General features: G+C 39.6%; 1 protein-coding gene across 1 annotated transcript; it reads right to left on the bottom strand.

Annotated features, from left to right (window-relative positions):
* Window positions 1-700: 700 nt before the first annotated feature.
* ANXA5 (annexin A5) lies at window positions 701-15,065 on the bottom strand. The gene is made up of 11 exons (XM_009887874.1): window positions 14,985-15,065; window positions 13,839-13,933; window positions 12,894-13,007; window positions 10,399-10,489; window positions 9,359-9,438; window positions 8,862-8,918; window positions 5,821-5,914; window positions 5,052-5,147; window positions 4,441-4,499; window positions 2,174-2,296; window positions 701-1,025 (listed from the first exon to the last, which is right to left on the bottom strand). The coding sequence occupies exons 1-11, from the start codon at window positions 14,995-14,997 to the stop codon at window positions 963-965; spliced, it is 885 nt and encodes a 294-aa protein (XP_009886176.1). The 5' UTR covers window positions 14,998-15,065; the 3' UTR covers window positions 701-962.
* Between the last annotated feature and the right edge of the window lie 625 nt (window positions 15,066-15,690).

The raw sequence follows: 15,690 nt of genomic DNA, 5'->3' as shown, positions 1-15,690 counted from the left end.
GCCTATGTAACAAACCGGTGCTTCTCTCACACTGTGCTTTGCTCCCCTGCTAACCTGATGAGAGGGCGGTGATGCAACCATCCTCTTTTCACTCAAAATCCCTGAAGTATGGATCACTGTCTTCCCACCTCTTCTTCACCGGCTTCCATCCCAGAAATCTTCGACTGGTCCTACAAGTGCAGCATATCTGCTCTACTTTGGCACTGTGCAAACAGCTCTCCTTCCTTCCCCCAGCTTTGGAGAAGACAAAGACAAAGCAGCACAAAATGAGAATGCAATGCCCAGCAAGTACCAATAGTTTGGTATTCCAGCTATCCTGAACAGCAGCACCACTACAGCACCCATATACTAGACTAGACATCAAGAAAACATCATATATACTTAAAAGCCTGCATGATAGCAGGAAAAAATATACCAACAGTTTGAAGCAGTGGAATCATATGAAAGGGAAAATACATCTTTGCCCATTAAAAACCACATACAACTGTGCTGAGAGGGAAAAAATTTATTGGTCCTTTAGATTTCCAATGATTGCTAGTATTGGGTTCAGCAATTTCATTCAAATATTACATACAAAGGATATCTTTTCTTCATTTGCAATGTTAGAGCTAGCTTAACATTCAGTGGAAATGTAAGGAATAAAAGCAAAAATAAAAACATCTTCAAACTATTAGTGAAATACATGATTATTTTTTTTCCTATTTCAGCAAAACACTTGCAAAGAACTGGGTTCTGTGCTCAGTACGCATCTTCCATACTCACAGAAGGCACTTGAATTCCTGGAAGTTGGGATATCAGGAAGAGGAGGGACCAGCTATCGCTTGGATAACAATACGCTCAATAAGTGCAATACTAGTATAAATTTAAACAGCCACAAAGCATTAAGATACAAAAACTTAGCTAGACATGCTAACTAAAGGGCTGCAAAGCTGGAGTACAAATCCTTTGTGTCACTGTCACCATTACTCATCATCTCCACCACAGAGGAGCAGGAGTGCTTTCCTGTAGTCCCCAGATGTATCTTTCTGTTAATATAACAGACCAGTCACCATGAGTCACAACCACAGAAATGTGAAGAAAAGCAGCAGCCAAGGAGGACTCCAACAGATTATACATTTGTCCCACCCACAGGAAATCCACTTGGATGACTCCACTCAGGAATGACGCAAGGAAATTCTCTGTCTCTTATGTTAGAGCTATATTTACACAGACAGACTTTCAGAAACACAAAAAGCCTCCGAAAGCTTTACTAGAACTGAGCTATCCATTGCATATCAGAATGCATTTGTCTGCAAGTGAGAAAGTCCAAACAAAGAAGCCCAAAGCAGCACCAAAAGCAAAGACCTTTAAATGTGCAAAGTTGCTTAGAAAGGCCCCAGCCCTGCTCCCTGTAATTAAGGGGAAGCTCAGCTACTAATTCCGCAGGACAGCTCTATGGGCCTGACTGACAGTGTCAAAAGCAACTCCACCCAGCCTAATTAAGAGAGCATAATGACAGAAATGATAACAGAAAATCGTAAAAAGCAGCATTAAAATATTAAAAATAAAACAAAGTACCCCCAAAAAATTCCTAGGAGAAAAAAGCATTTTGGCTTCAACTTTGCAGCAACAGCTGGCTCTGGATTGCTTGCTGGCTCTTTCCCCTCCTGCTCCTTCCCATCCACTCAAAGGAGATTATGATTCAGACTGATTCCACAGTGAAATGCTTTCCACTTTGAAATGGTGCAAAAGGTTCCACACCACAAACCAGGTTTTAAACTTCAACCTCATGATAATTTGGACTCCCAACCCCAATATTGTTTCTCTGGAGCCTGAACCCCAATATTATTTCTCTGAAGCCTTTCTGAAGCACTGAAAATTAGAAGGAACGCAGACAAGAAAAAGGAAACGAAGCAGTAGCTAAAAATGGTGTATGAGTAACTGTAATTTCAAAAAACCACATCTGCTCTCCTAGTGAACACTGGAAAGAAACCTTTAGCTTTTCATAGGAAGTGTCTCCCACTTAAATGACACTATGTAGTACTTCCCAAAACTGCAGACCAACCCCCACCGCTCTCAGAGTGCATTGTGTTGTCCGGCTCTACTCACATCCGCCCCCTTCCATAAAAATAAACACTGGAAACAATGACATCTCAATCACCCGTTTTCCCTGACAACAGAACAGTAATTTTACCTGAATCATTTGATGCAATGATTTTGCAAAATTCTTTCTTAATTCTCGTCTAATATCCAACAGATCAATTTCACTTCTTGAAACCATGACCCTGATCAAGGTATCATCATCAGTGCCAGCCCCCTAAAAAGAAAAGTTTAAATAATATTAAAATACCAGTTTGTTCTGGACAGATTGTATAGCAAAATAACAAATACAAACAACCAGAGTGCAACATGAAAGCACCAAGTGCAACAAGTGGTGTCTCAGAACGCTCCTGCACTACATTTCTGCTCCAAAACAGACAGTATCTGGGACAATATCACAAGACATTCACACTGCACTGTGGAGAACAGAGGACTGACCACGCAAGGTGTTCTAATCCCTGAACTTCTATGAAGTAGGGTCAGACCTCTTATTTCATGTTTCATCTCACAGGCTTCAACCGTGAATGCCCATATAAATTTAAAATAATCCAGTTCCAAGATTACATAGTAGTATATCCGATCGTCACGATCGGAATCACATGCAAAGCACACTTTCAGTGTAGTCTGAGACTGCAGAATTGCAGTCGGTTCTGGAACCGGGTACATAAATCCTAACAAAGACTAATACAAAGCGTTTAACATCATACAGCAAGACGCAGGCAGAGCAACTCATCCCACAAATTATCCAGCTGTTTATTATGAAGGCAAACTTCATAAACCTTTTCCAGCCACGCAAACACACTCCAGTCTTTTATTCCTATTTATCGCTTTAAACATTTTAAGTTCCTGTGCTGGCAGGCAGTGCCAGACTAACATCCTGACCCCTCCTGCTCAGACAAGTCAGACTCCACACAAGCTGAAGCAACACAAATTTTGACATGCTGACCTGCTAATGCACCTCAAGGAAGGACTTGGCAGAGCCCCCACGATCATCTTCAGCCTAACGTCCAGGGTCACTCAATCCTTCGACTGGGTGCAATATTCTCGGATTACATCTAAAAATGCCCTAAAGCTGCTCAAAAGTTACGCCATGAGTCCAGTGGTTCCCAAGTAGGATTTAACATTAGAATCTGGTAAAAGTCAGGCTCTGCCCCATCTAATCATGAAAGCAAACTCTGCGCACTGTAGAACTTTGTCATGACAAACTGATTAATTAGAAGGACAAACTCTCTGCCAAAGTGATAAATTATGATCTTCCTTATCCAAAGTGCTTGATGATTTTTATTTACATTAAAAAAATAACTAAGGATGTCACCAGCAGACATTAATCAGGCCCCTCATAATAGAAATGTAAAAGATTCTAAAACCCAGAGGAAAGGCTTTTCTATTGCATTCTTTAAAAAAAAAAATTAATAAATAGATAAATAAGAAAAAAGTAGTCCTCCTCATACAGCTGTCAGCATACTTGTATAATGTTTTGTATTTTCCACCTAAACCTTATTTTACACTGATGTTCATAAAAGCTGTAAAGCAGCTTTTAAAAACTAAGCTATCGTTTCATCTCTTTTCACTAATTCTCATGCTGACACCTCATCAACACAACCACCTGGTGACAAACATGCCTCAGTGCTTTCCAGCAAGGGGAAGGGAGAAATTCTTCAGGGAAGCTGATAACTTGCCTGAAAACAACAGACTACCTACCTCGGTTTTAATTAACATTAGCCACTGTGAGTTAAAAATACAGGTTTCCCTGGTTATCTCTTCCAATCCAAGAGAAAGCGAAGCCAACAGAAACACAGCTGCGTCACTGATGGGATTCCCGTGCAGAATCTTTCATAACTGTTTAAGACTCTCTCCTTTTTCTCTTGATGCATTTCTTTTCCTTCTCAAAATGGGATGAATGGTCATCCCAATGCGTTTCAAAGCTATCCACACCTTCAGTCTGTAAATATTCATCTCCAAAATAAAAAGCACTAAATCTGCACTATCTACAATTTAGTTTTTGTTCATATTTACTTCCTCAATATATCCACCACCTAAAGACACTGTAGTCCCTATTTAGCTGAAGGTGCCCAGGATCTAGCTAGACATTTTCCAGTGTAACAAGAGCAAGTCCAAAAACAGCTGATGAGACTGACGTTTCCTGTAAAAGATTTATGGTCTGACAAACTTACAATGAACTCGAAGTAAAGTTTATGAATCCTCTCTCCCAGATCTGCATTCCTCAAACCTTTTGCAGATGCTTAGTAATATAGTATTCTGTTGGCATTTACAGTGAAAGAAAAAATGAAGAACAAGCAGAAGGGAGAGGAGTTGGAGCTGGGGGAGGTGGAAAGTGACATATGGGAAACACATACATACCTTCATGGAATAATACAAAGTCTCAGCAAAATAGGCAGGCACGCTTCGGATGCATTTCACTGAAAAAAGGCAAAGGATTAAATTACTGATTGTTATTCAATACAGGACAATCTTTCACTGTCAAGACAAGGCGTGTGCTACTGAATCATTCTCTCCATTGTGGACAATTAAGTATACAGCTGCCAGCTGGTCTGTTCCTCAGCTATAACTCTCTGTGCTCTAGGAGTTCGAATGCACCATATATTTCCAATTAAAAAAGAGACCTTGCTAGTCGAATTCTACCCCCAGTTGCAAATCTACTATGACATTGTCCTAAATGAGACGCCAGGAGTACAAACCAAGGCAGAATTTTGTCACGCTTTGACAGAGGCGCACATGACCGAACAGAATACAGTTCCCTACTGCGCTCTGCCCCACTTCCCCCCTGCCCCCCATCTATCAAAAGAAGAATAAAGGCCTGTTCTCTAAATACAATGGCACAATTTACAATTCCAGGTGATTAACTTTAAAAAGGAATCATGTTTTCATGCCACTTCCTATAATAATGCCATTTAAGGAGGCCCAATAGTAAATGAAGACAGCCAATTCTAGATCTAATAAGACTTAATTACCAACTGCCAAAAGCAGCTTCTCCAAATCACCAGAGGTTTCACGGTCAATGGTCTCTTCAATTTGAAAGCCAGAAATAGTCATGTATTTGTCAAACACTGCAAAACAGAAAGTGTGCTTAGTCAGGTGTCTAGCCAGCATTTCTCCCAGTACCCTCCTCTGTACAGGTTAGTGCCATCTGTATCTCATTATCCACAGTTCAAACACTATCGTCCACTCATTCTTTCTTCTGTCCTATTTTAAATACCTATTTTCTACTGGATTGCTACTATACAATGCATTCCTGCACCTAGGGAGGAACTACCTCATGCACCAGCACACACTAGGAGTCAACCAGCTGGAAAGCAGCTTTGCAGAAAAGGAGCTGGGGGTGCTGGTGGACACCAAGTTGAACATGAGGCAGCAACGTGCCCTTCAGGTCTGGAACTCCATCAGATTATGATGAATCATAACGGACTCTCAGTATCACTTCTACTGCCACGACCTCTTTCAAAAGGGAAAAAATAATAATAAAGAAGCATCCAGAAAGAAACACCCCAGCTGTCCCTCAGATCTATTGCACCACTCCTTCAAGCAGGAGATCACCACTGCTAGGGGGGGGAAACGGAATTCCAGGAAACAAAATTAAATATATTAAGTACAGGGAAGAGGTGATTAAAGATTTCTGGGCTTGACAAATGTGGTACCAGAAACAATTTTTCTACCACCAAGTTGGGTAACGCTGAGATTTCAGGCAGAAGTTTTCAAGTGTACGTGAACCATAAAACCTACCCCTCCTTAAATGGGAAACGCTTCGGGTTCCCAAGATGGTGATGAACTTTTCTTCATCTGTTCCCCATTTCAGCTCCCCAGCTCTAAACAAAACCTGTTGTAAATTCAAGAGATCAAAACAACAGCATTTGTTATGTGTCCACATACCGTGTAGAAAAGCTTGATTTGTCTCACTCTAAGGAGCATTAAACTTACTAACAAGCTATAGCTGGAGGGAAAAAAATGAAATAAAGTTGTCAATTACTGAATTGACTTTAGAAAGAAATAAATGATAAATTCTGAAATCAACTGTGAAAGCATTCACATGAATAACATGGCTTAAAGCTCTAAAATGGACTGTGCGCTTAGCCCCCTTCATAAGCCAAAGGTTTTCTGAAACTGTGATAATACAGGAGATAAAATCCATTCCCAATACTTTTTCTGCCTTTTTTTTTCCTTCCCCCTTTTCATATCAGACTAGCAAAACTTTATTACATGATGACTCATATAATGGGAGAACCATGCTAACTTGGCCCAGGAGGAAGTTTTCCAATACGGAGGGGAAGATGGATTTAGAAGCTCTCAGAAACAGGATTTGCAGGCTGCTTAAGATTCTAATCATTTAATCGTTTTAGCACATTCACTGCTCTTCAGGCAAGTCTTTTTTCAATGCAGACGATGACCAGGCGATTTGCAGCATTTTGGAAAGTAAAGCACTTTTAAAACTTAGAATAAGCAACAGGAGGGGGAAAAGGAGAAAGAAAAATAAAATAATCAGAAAAAGAAATCAGTTATTCTTCCTGACACTCAGAAGGTTTTTTTCCAAATTGTGTGCTAAACACCACGTAAGGAGAAAGGTTTGTACATATTGTGCTATATGGTATTTTTTTCTCCCTCCTCAGTGAGCAGAGGACAGGCAAACAGGTTACCACCTATATTTAGGCAGTCAAATATTTCTTAGAAAAATCCCCACAACCAAATCTGCTGCATGGCAATGCTGTTAGCCATCTGTCTGTCCACATTGCAAAACCTGAACGGGATGTTATGAATTTCCTATTTATGTTTGTCCCACAATCCTATTCAAACCATTTGTGACTGCTGCACGCTCTTTTTAATATTAATGGTACAGCTAAAAAAGGGGGAAAAAACCAAAAAAAACCAAAAAAACTATTAAGGCATTGCAAGGATATTTAGTTCAAATAATATATGCTAAGCTCTTCAAATGAATACCAGCAGTCTCCATCCAGTAGCAAATTTGAAGTACCAGCACAGCATTTAGAAACGCCAGGAATGCATTTATTTAGAGATACTAGAAGTTGTGAATGGCATTTTATGTGAGCTCTAAGTTTTTACCTGCCTTGTCGCTGTGCAATACCCAAAATGTACGTCAATTGCATAACTTTTTTAGTCACAAAATCTCTTCCAAAAGTTAAACATTCTCCTTCAGGTGTTCTCAGCGAAGTTTTGCAAGTTCCCTGCATATTCATACTATCTTGTAGTGTGAATGTCCATTCCCCAACTGCTTAATTAATGCTTAGTAATCATTGACCCCAAAAAATTAAAAATCACCATGGAGCAAAAGCTTGCCCTCTAACGTATCAAATCCTTCCCAGAATATATTAATCAACAGAAACACTGGGAAGCCAAAAAAAGTCTTACATTTGCACACTCACGTACCTCGATTCTGACCATTTGCACCTGGGAATAACAACTAGAAAATTCTCTGAATCTGTTCCAGCTATGTTATATGTTGAATGTAAAGATATCAATAAAGATAAATGTGACAGAACACTTCTTTGTTTGGGTCCCAGCTCAAGTCAAATGTACACAACAAACCACAGAGACCGTTTAGAAAAACAGGACTTTTTCAACATTTACATACGGTGCCTTCTAAATTTAGATGTTCGTTTAAATGCAATTAGAGAGGCCAAAAGGAATCTACCTACCAAGGCCTGTGGTTCACGGGTTTCCTCAATTACGTAAGCCCAGCTAAAGGCAAGACCGACACAGCTTCATGAAACAGTCTAATTCACGATTCAAACATTTGCCTCACTAATTGTCAAGCTCCATTTTCCACAGGATTAATTTTAATATCAGGAGAACAGTGCTTTCTGAATTTATATAACAAAGGATAGGCCTGCGCCAGTAAAACATATTTTGCCAGTCTGTCTCTCCATCTTGCCCTGCTATCAGGAGAATGTTTTATTGGTCTGGTATTCTGCTTTTCCTCCTTGTCACCTCGGACAATTCATCTCAGCTGACAATTAATGAGAGTAAAACGTCTAGCCCAGAGTTATTTGAAATAACTGAGAAGAAACATGCATTAAATGAGTTCTGTAATCAAACTGCTGAAATATTGACTACCACTACAAAGCCAATAGCATCCAGCAAGAGACTGCATCAAGGATACCAATTAACTGCTGGTATTCCTCTTCCTGCCTAGAGCACAGGTTTCGTGATCAGTGACAACGATCGTGATCATGGACAATGCTCACAAAGGGCAATATGTGAGTCCCTACAAACTCTTTAGAGGCAATTCTTAGACTGTTACAATAAAGCAGAATATTTGGTATATTTTCTCTTTTTAGTATTTCACCCTCTCTGGAGGCATCCCTTACCAAATAGCATTAGCATTTCACTACAACACGTATATGACACATGATACCTAAGGATTGAATTCAGAGAGAAGCTCAAGCCAGATATTAAGGAATGAATTGTTAACGTCTCTTGAGTTTTCCAGCAGTGGGTCTCTCAGCATCACAAAGCCTCAATCAGAGCTCTCTCTTCCAGTGATCTAATCACTGTTCCATTCAGGCATCTCATTAAGTAATAAGCAAAACAAGACATGCTTTACACCGAAACGTGAAAGTGCCAAAAATCTTGATCCCAATGTTGCAGGTTTTGACAGTTCTTTTGTCCAGAATGTATAAAAGCATGGGAAAATGTAGTAAGAAACACACACAGAGAACTTTAACAATTTCTCTCACATTTGAATTCTAGCTGTATACTCTCTTCGCAAGATAACTTGTAGAAATGCACCAAAACCCATGTCATTCACCCACCTGAGCATCCTGCTCAACAAGACCCTCATCAACTCTGCCATCAGGATCTCTATTCGCCTAAAGAGAATGTTTAAAAGTTGTTAAACTGAAGAATCAAAAGTTGAATCAAAAAACAACTTATCTGTTATATTGCACCTGTAAGAGTTACTGCGAGAAGTCAACCCCTAATGGACTTTCTCCAAGATCACCTTATTTTTCCCTTCTGCTTGCATGTGTCTTTGAAATATTGCCTTCAAAACCCCATGTAGCAGGCATTCTGCTCTACCCATGAGCATCACAGAAGTTTTTCAATTCAGTGATGTAGAAATGACCCATACCAGAGCTCAAGACAGACCCTGCAAGTCAGGGAAAGTGACTCGGTTTTAGAACCAGACCTGCCTATCACCAGGTCTATCCAGAATCCCTGCTTGGTAAGCAGAAAGTGACAAGTGTACATCAGACAGGAAAACAGAAGTGAAAAATCATACACACATGCCTATACACAAAGAGATACTCACCTGCAGCAGGACCACCAGCAGCCGCTGAAAATGGCCTGATGTTTCTCCTGTGATCTTATCCTCCAAGTTGGCCTCATACTCTGCAAAAGAGCAACACCCATTCATCACCTTTCAGACTTCCTTACTATTTTGAGGAGAAAACAAGGAAAAGCAAAAAGTTAATTTGAATCAGAGCTTGTAGAATAATTTATCAGAAACAGCTTTAACAACTAGGACATACTCTGCTTTTACTTATAACCCAACATTGTTGTAAAAGAGGTGAAAAGACAGCATCTCACACCTAGTATCAGGAGCAGATTACTCAAAAATATTTTGAAATACAAGGTGACAGGCATAGATTCAGCTCTTTAAGGAACTAAAGAGCATACAGATCTGGAGTGATGCTAAAATATGGCAGTCTCACAACTGTGCAACAACTGTGAGCCCAGAAAAGTCTAGTAATAATGAATTTTGCCCTTGGAAACTCTTAAGTTTTGCCTTGAACTTTATTAAGACATGAGAATTCCTTGTGTGGCAGGAATCTGCCTAGAGGTAAAAGAAATATGTTGAATTAAACACTGCCTTAAAAAAAAACCCAACCCTACAATTACAGGGTAAAAGCACATACTCCTGTGGATAACCAAAAAGGTGCACCTGCTTTAGCGCAAATTCATTTGAACAGAACGCTGAACAAAAGGCAAAAAATCAATTCTCTTTTTTTTCTGTGATACCAGTTTTCGAGCCTCCAATTACTAAAAACCCCCTTTCAGTCAAAGGGATGAAAATAATGGGTGAGAGAAAGAAATGCGTTTGAATGAATTCTAAGTATAAAGCACAAAACACCACAACTTGCAGTCACATCACCAAAATAAAAGACTATTTTAGTTTACAATCCAAACTCTAGTTTCTTTCAATATGAAGTTTTGCAACACAGCAGAATGAAATCCCGCTTATTGGACGCATCCATCAGTTCACAGATAGACCAATAAGAACGATTAGCTAAAATCATATTAAGAGAACTGAACAGAGATCCTAGAACTTTATTTCATACATAACTTTACCTTGCAGATAAACCTGTTTAATGTGCCGTACTTCCTCAGGTGTTCTCGAGGCAAGAATTTCAGTCAACACTTTCTCATTGGTTCCTGCTCCCTGCAGAGATGCAAGTATAAATCAGTTGATGGAAACACAAAAGGAAAACAGGAATTCCCTTTAACAATCAAAAACAAGCACCAGTTTAGACACTTGGACCAAATAAAGAAAAAATTAATTTCTTCTTTCTGGTATATTGTGGAGATTTTGGAAAGAATTTCTTCCAGTTCCAGCTTGGCTGTTTTCAAAACCAACCCAACTCTTAATAAAGGCTCACTACTGCAGGATTCAGATGAGCCCTTCCATGTTCAAGCACACCCACAAACGCCTCGGTTCTTCACTATTACAGTCAATGACATCAAAGTGAATGAGCAGAGTAACAGTTTCCATCTTACCTCTAGTTCATATACTGTCTTTCATCAACTAGTACACAGATAAACGTAGAGCCACGCAGCGATGAGCTTTACCCTTCTATGAATTGTGCTATGTTAAACCCACCCCCTCTTCCACTGCAAACACACACATTTTACAACAGAATTGCTAACCCAGATAGTTTAAGCTGCTGCACTCTATTACAGCAGGCACAACAGGTACTCTTCACTTTTAGAAGGATAAAATTTACAAAAGTCAAGCCAATATCTTGTTTCCACAAGCCTGAGTCTACTTTGTCTGTAAGAATAAGCCATTGCTCTTCACGCTTCCAAAGGAAAAATACAATACTGTGTACTCTTTGTTTCAGCATGTTATTTACAACCTTTTCTGTAAGGAAAATCTGAATACTAACTGCACACAAAGATATCCAAAATACAAATCTGGCAGATTACATGTAATCATTTTCAAAACACAGGTGGTTGCAAGAACATGCCTACTCAACAAGTGAGGCAGGCACGGTTGTATTAGTTCTAATCTAAGTAGCAGCAGTGAAAATTGACAGGAAGCTCTTCAGCACAGTTAATGCTCTTAGTGGAGTTGTTATCTTGCACTGAAGTGTCTGCTATCACATCTTCTTTACTGGTGTTATCCACCTTAGATGAACTGCAGCTAGTATCGACATCTTTTCCTGTGCAGGCACATTCTCTGAAATCCTATGATCTTGTGTTTACTATCATTTTTTGTACGCGACAAGAACAAAACCACTCTTGTTTCATTATCTCTATTTTCCCTCCTACGCCCCTCTGTTCTGTCATTTCCCTCTCGGTCTTTGACTCCTAAGTCAACAAGAGGAGCTTCGGAATACATTTTTTCCTTTTAGTCAACAAGGCCTTTATCAGTTTCTCAGTCAGGTGCCATCTCCCCTTCCCCCACTGCATATAAAGACATTACAGAACATTTCCAGGATTAAAGTTTCTGTTGTCTGAGATACTATTTGCTGGGTTGTGAGTTCATGAGCGCTAGCTTGCACAGTTGACTAAAGCCCACATATTAACCAGTTTGTCATCAGGGATCTTGGCAGTTTACATGTGGCACTCAATCAAGCACTACCTGACACGGGACAAGTTCAATGTCCTCTACTTTAATCAACAGGTTCTGTGAATAATCCAGGGACATCCAATTCCTGAATTTCCACAGGCTAGCGATGTCAGACAGGTGTGACAGAGGCAAAAAAAAAATAGGACCGCATGGAAGAAAACACACTAAAATATCTACCCATACAATATAAATTGTTCAGCTGGCCTTCCGAGAAAGGCACTGATTATATGCAGCTAAAGAGAAATGTTGGAAAGGTAATCGTGACAGGGCTATCAACTCTTCCCTTTGTATTGCTGGAGGCAGCTTTTAGAAGGTATTCAATAACACCGATAATACCCGCTTATGATTTTGGTGGACACCAGTTTACACAAGTATGCTAGCCCATCTATTTTGGAGTTGCACTGTGATCCATCGGGGCAAAACACTCTCTAGCATAAATAATAGTCAAATAGACATACAAATAACATCACACTTTAATGAAATGCCTTGAACTAATTTGCAGCCTATGCATACAACTGTATAGCTTATAAACTTTAGGTTGCTTACAGCATAAAAAATCTAGTGTCCACAGGACTTCAGCACTGTACTTCAGCAGCAAAAAGAATTTAAAAGCAACATGCACATCTACCCATATTTAAATCAGAAGGAACAAGTCTTAGTCTTATGCTATATAGATTTTAATCTGCATCTACAGCAACACTGTTCTCTTAAAATTACGTAGTTTCTCATGAAAATAATTTCACATAAAACATTATACAGACTAGATTTCTAAACTATCTCTAATGAATTATTAGGATGAATAAGAAACCAGGCAAAACCATGGCATCAGCAATAATAGCAGGTGTTAGCATAACATTCCTAATAGAAAAAAAAAAAAAAAGAGCTACTTCTATTGGCATTCCTCTTAACAACCGAAAGTTCATTCCTAAAAAACAACAAAAGAGCAACAAACATTTCATATAATGTATTAATTCCTTTCCCACACTCCTCTTACCTTGATGGCATGCTTCAGCGCATGAGCATCAAAAATATAAGTTGGTCTCATCAAAGATACCATCAACGTTTCAAATTTGCCGGTAAGTTCTGATTTCAGGTCATCTACAAGATCCTAATGCAGAACAAACAGTGCTGTAATGAAGAAGGACTAAACATTTTAAAATGGATGTGTGTGTCTGCAAGCTAGAACACTCTGGAGACATAGCAAAAAGAGTAAAGAGACAGGACTCCTTTTGTTTTAATTGGTACCTGAACTGAAACAAATGTAGCCAAGTAAGGCAGACGAGAAGGATACAAGGGAATTTGGAAAACCTGAAGCATATTGTGATTTTTTTTTCCCCCTCAATATAGAAGTTCTTTAAACCCTAGTTGTTCACTGCACTTGCTGTTTGAAACAAAGGTTACCCAGCCAGAATATGAAAGGATCCAACAATGCTGGAAGAAAGAAACAAGCTGTCTTTGCTTTAAACTCACTTATGGCTTTATCTCCCAATATATTTGGGTTTGTTCTCTGCTACAGTATTAGGCTGCTTTATTTCTGTCACATTTTCTAGCTCTAGAAAACTCTTTCCGTGCTATCACTTTACATTCCAGACCTTGCAACATAATATTTGGTAACTCCTTCCACGCTGAGAATGAGGTCACTACTAGAAGCATACTAACAGGAAACTACAGGAGCTTTTGCACAGAAACCCACCTAAGATACTTTGGACCAAAATACAGAAAAAGTAACTAACTTCTTTGTGCTAACCTAGAAGAAATATTCTAACCTAGCCAGCAATTAAGGATATGCCAGGGTGGGGGAGAGGGGGAGATAGAAGCAAAACTAGATTTTCTTTGAAGGAACCGTTTACAGGGAGCGTGATGAATATGCCTCGCAGTATTAAGTGATCATCAGAGGCCACATTCAGCTCATTTCTAGAGGTGTTTTTCTTCTTCTCACCCTGCCAAATAAGGTTTTAAAGGCAGACGCTATTTCTTGACGCTGAGCATTGTTTCTGCTGGTAAGGATCTTCAGAACAGTTTCTTCATCGGTCCCTGAAGTTAGAAAGAACAGAGAGTTACAAACACACTCTAAAAAACAAACAGCAGTGGCACAAACTCAAAAGGCAACGAAAGATTCTTTGAAAATAACAGTCTACTGACAAACAGCAGAAGCATTTAAATAACAAATGTCACCATACCCCAAGCTGAGCCGTCAGGTTTGGTGTTCTGCTGTTGCGAAAATAAGACTGAAGGACCTACGTGTTCCCAGCTCCCAGCACCCATCAGCTGTAACATTCAGTCACAGCCTGTATTCTACATAGAAGCTTTGCCTGTGGGCTCACCGAGGGATTCACTTTAGAATAAACAATCTGCCACCTCCCAGCAAAACTCAGTCCAGTAACCCCAAACAATCCAGTGTACAGAAATGCAGACCAATTGTCCATTTTATGTACTATAGTTTGTGAGGCAGCCCTCACAACACAGCATCTTACTAGCCCTTCCGAATTTGCCAATAGGTAAGGTGTATCACATTTCCCTTCTCTCTACTTCCTTCCGCAGGCAGCTTCAAAGAAAGTAGCAAATTAGGATTTGTTCTCACAGGGAAATCTGGGGGCAGAAAGCTATAGCATGAGTTTACGGACCACTTGGTTAGTCTACATTCATGCTGTGTGCTTGCATTCTTTGTTCACAGTAACTGTAATGTGCTTATGCACTTCCAGACCGAGGGTGCTGTCACACATTTTCCAAGCACAGAGCTTCTACTATACTGTCATAACTCTCCACAGTTGTCGCCTGTAAATCCACAGTCTAGCTTACTGTGCAGTAAAACTCTGTGTGCAGAGAAGCCTGTGGAGTATCAATTTTTAATGGAGAACGTGCAAACCACCTTCTTTTTCCCCTTATGCTAACCTAAAAATAAACACCCTTGAGCAGCACAGTCAAAACTAGGACGCGCCCAGACTCCTGCAGTCCTGGGGTTGTCATTCCATGGCATGCAGATGCATGCCCTTCCCTTATCTGCTAATATAAAAAAATTACTTCAGAAAGGATGGTTTCAAAGGAGCACGAGCCCTTTCCTTTTCGTGAAATAAATTATTCTTACCCATTCCCTTCATGGCCTTACGAAGAGCTTCTGCATCAGCTCTGGCATCAAAAGGAGAGAAGGCTGTCACGGTGCCTCTTGTGTACTAGAGGAAGGAAAAAAGGGTGGGGAGAAAAGGAAAAATCCATTAGATAGAAGATAGCATCTTTCAGTTCTCCAGACATGAGCTCAGACTAAATTTGAATCCACAATCCAAAAGATGATAGCGGGTTTTTTTTGCAATTGTCTGACTAAATAGCAGTCTGTGGGTATTTAAACACAGCTGTCACTCAAAAGGTACTACTATGGTTTTACTCAGCAGTACATCAAAGTTCAGGTATATTTACATAATGGTAGTTTGCAAGATTTGTATTTACAACACCAGAGCCTGAGTGCTGGAAAGCAACTATGAAATTATCATTTGTTAAAGTAATATGGGAAATTAATTGCACAAATCACATATGCTAGAAAAGCTGCACAAAGATCCAAGACACATTTGGAAATAAGAACTTCCTCTCCTCAAGGAAAACCTACTGGAGCTCTCAACCAGTATCACACTGATTTTTTCCATCACATTGCAAATAAGACCTACTGAACTCTGCAGTGACTTTCAATTTTTTTATCATGTTTCTTTTGGCATAAGCAACTTTTTACTCAAGTGATTCAGCTACATTTCTCATAATACTTTACAGCTAAAAAAGAATTAACAGTTCAAACATAAGGATAA

The sequence above is a fragment of the Charadrius vociferus genome, unplaced genomic scaffold (assembly GCF_000708025.1).
Source record: "Charadrius vociferus isolate BGI_N301 unplaced genomic scaffold, ASM70802v2 scaffold806, whole genome shotgun sequence".
Taxonomy (NCBI): Eukaryota; Metazoa; Chordata; class Aves; order Charadriiformes; family Charadriidae; genus Charadrius; species Charadrius vociferus.
Note: the sequence above shows the minus strand (reverse complement) of the source record. Positions and strands in the feature narration are given on the sequence as shown.

What these genes read in the sequence shown, in the direction of transcription:
- ANXA5 (XM_009887874.1), bottom strand. An exon ending in TTAAAACCTTATTTGGCAGG is followed by an intron (nt 13,008 to 13,838) that starts GTGAGAAGAAGA and finishes GTTCTGCATTAG; the next exon opens with GATCTTGTAGATGACCTGAA. An exon ending in TAAACAGGTTTATCTGCAAG is followed by an intron (nt 9,439 to 10,398) that starts GTAAAGTTATGT and finishes GCTCTTTTGCAG; the next exon opens with AGTATGAGGCCAACTTGGAG.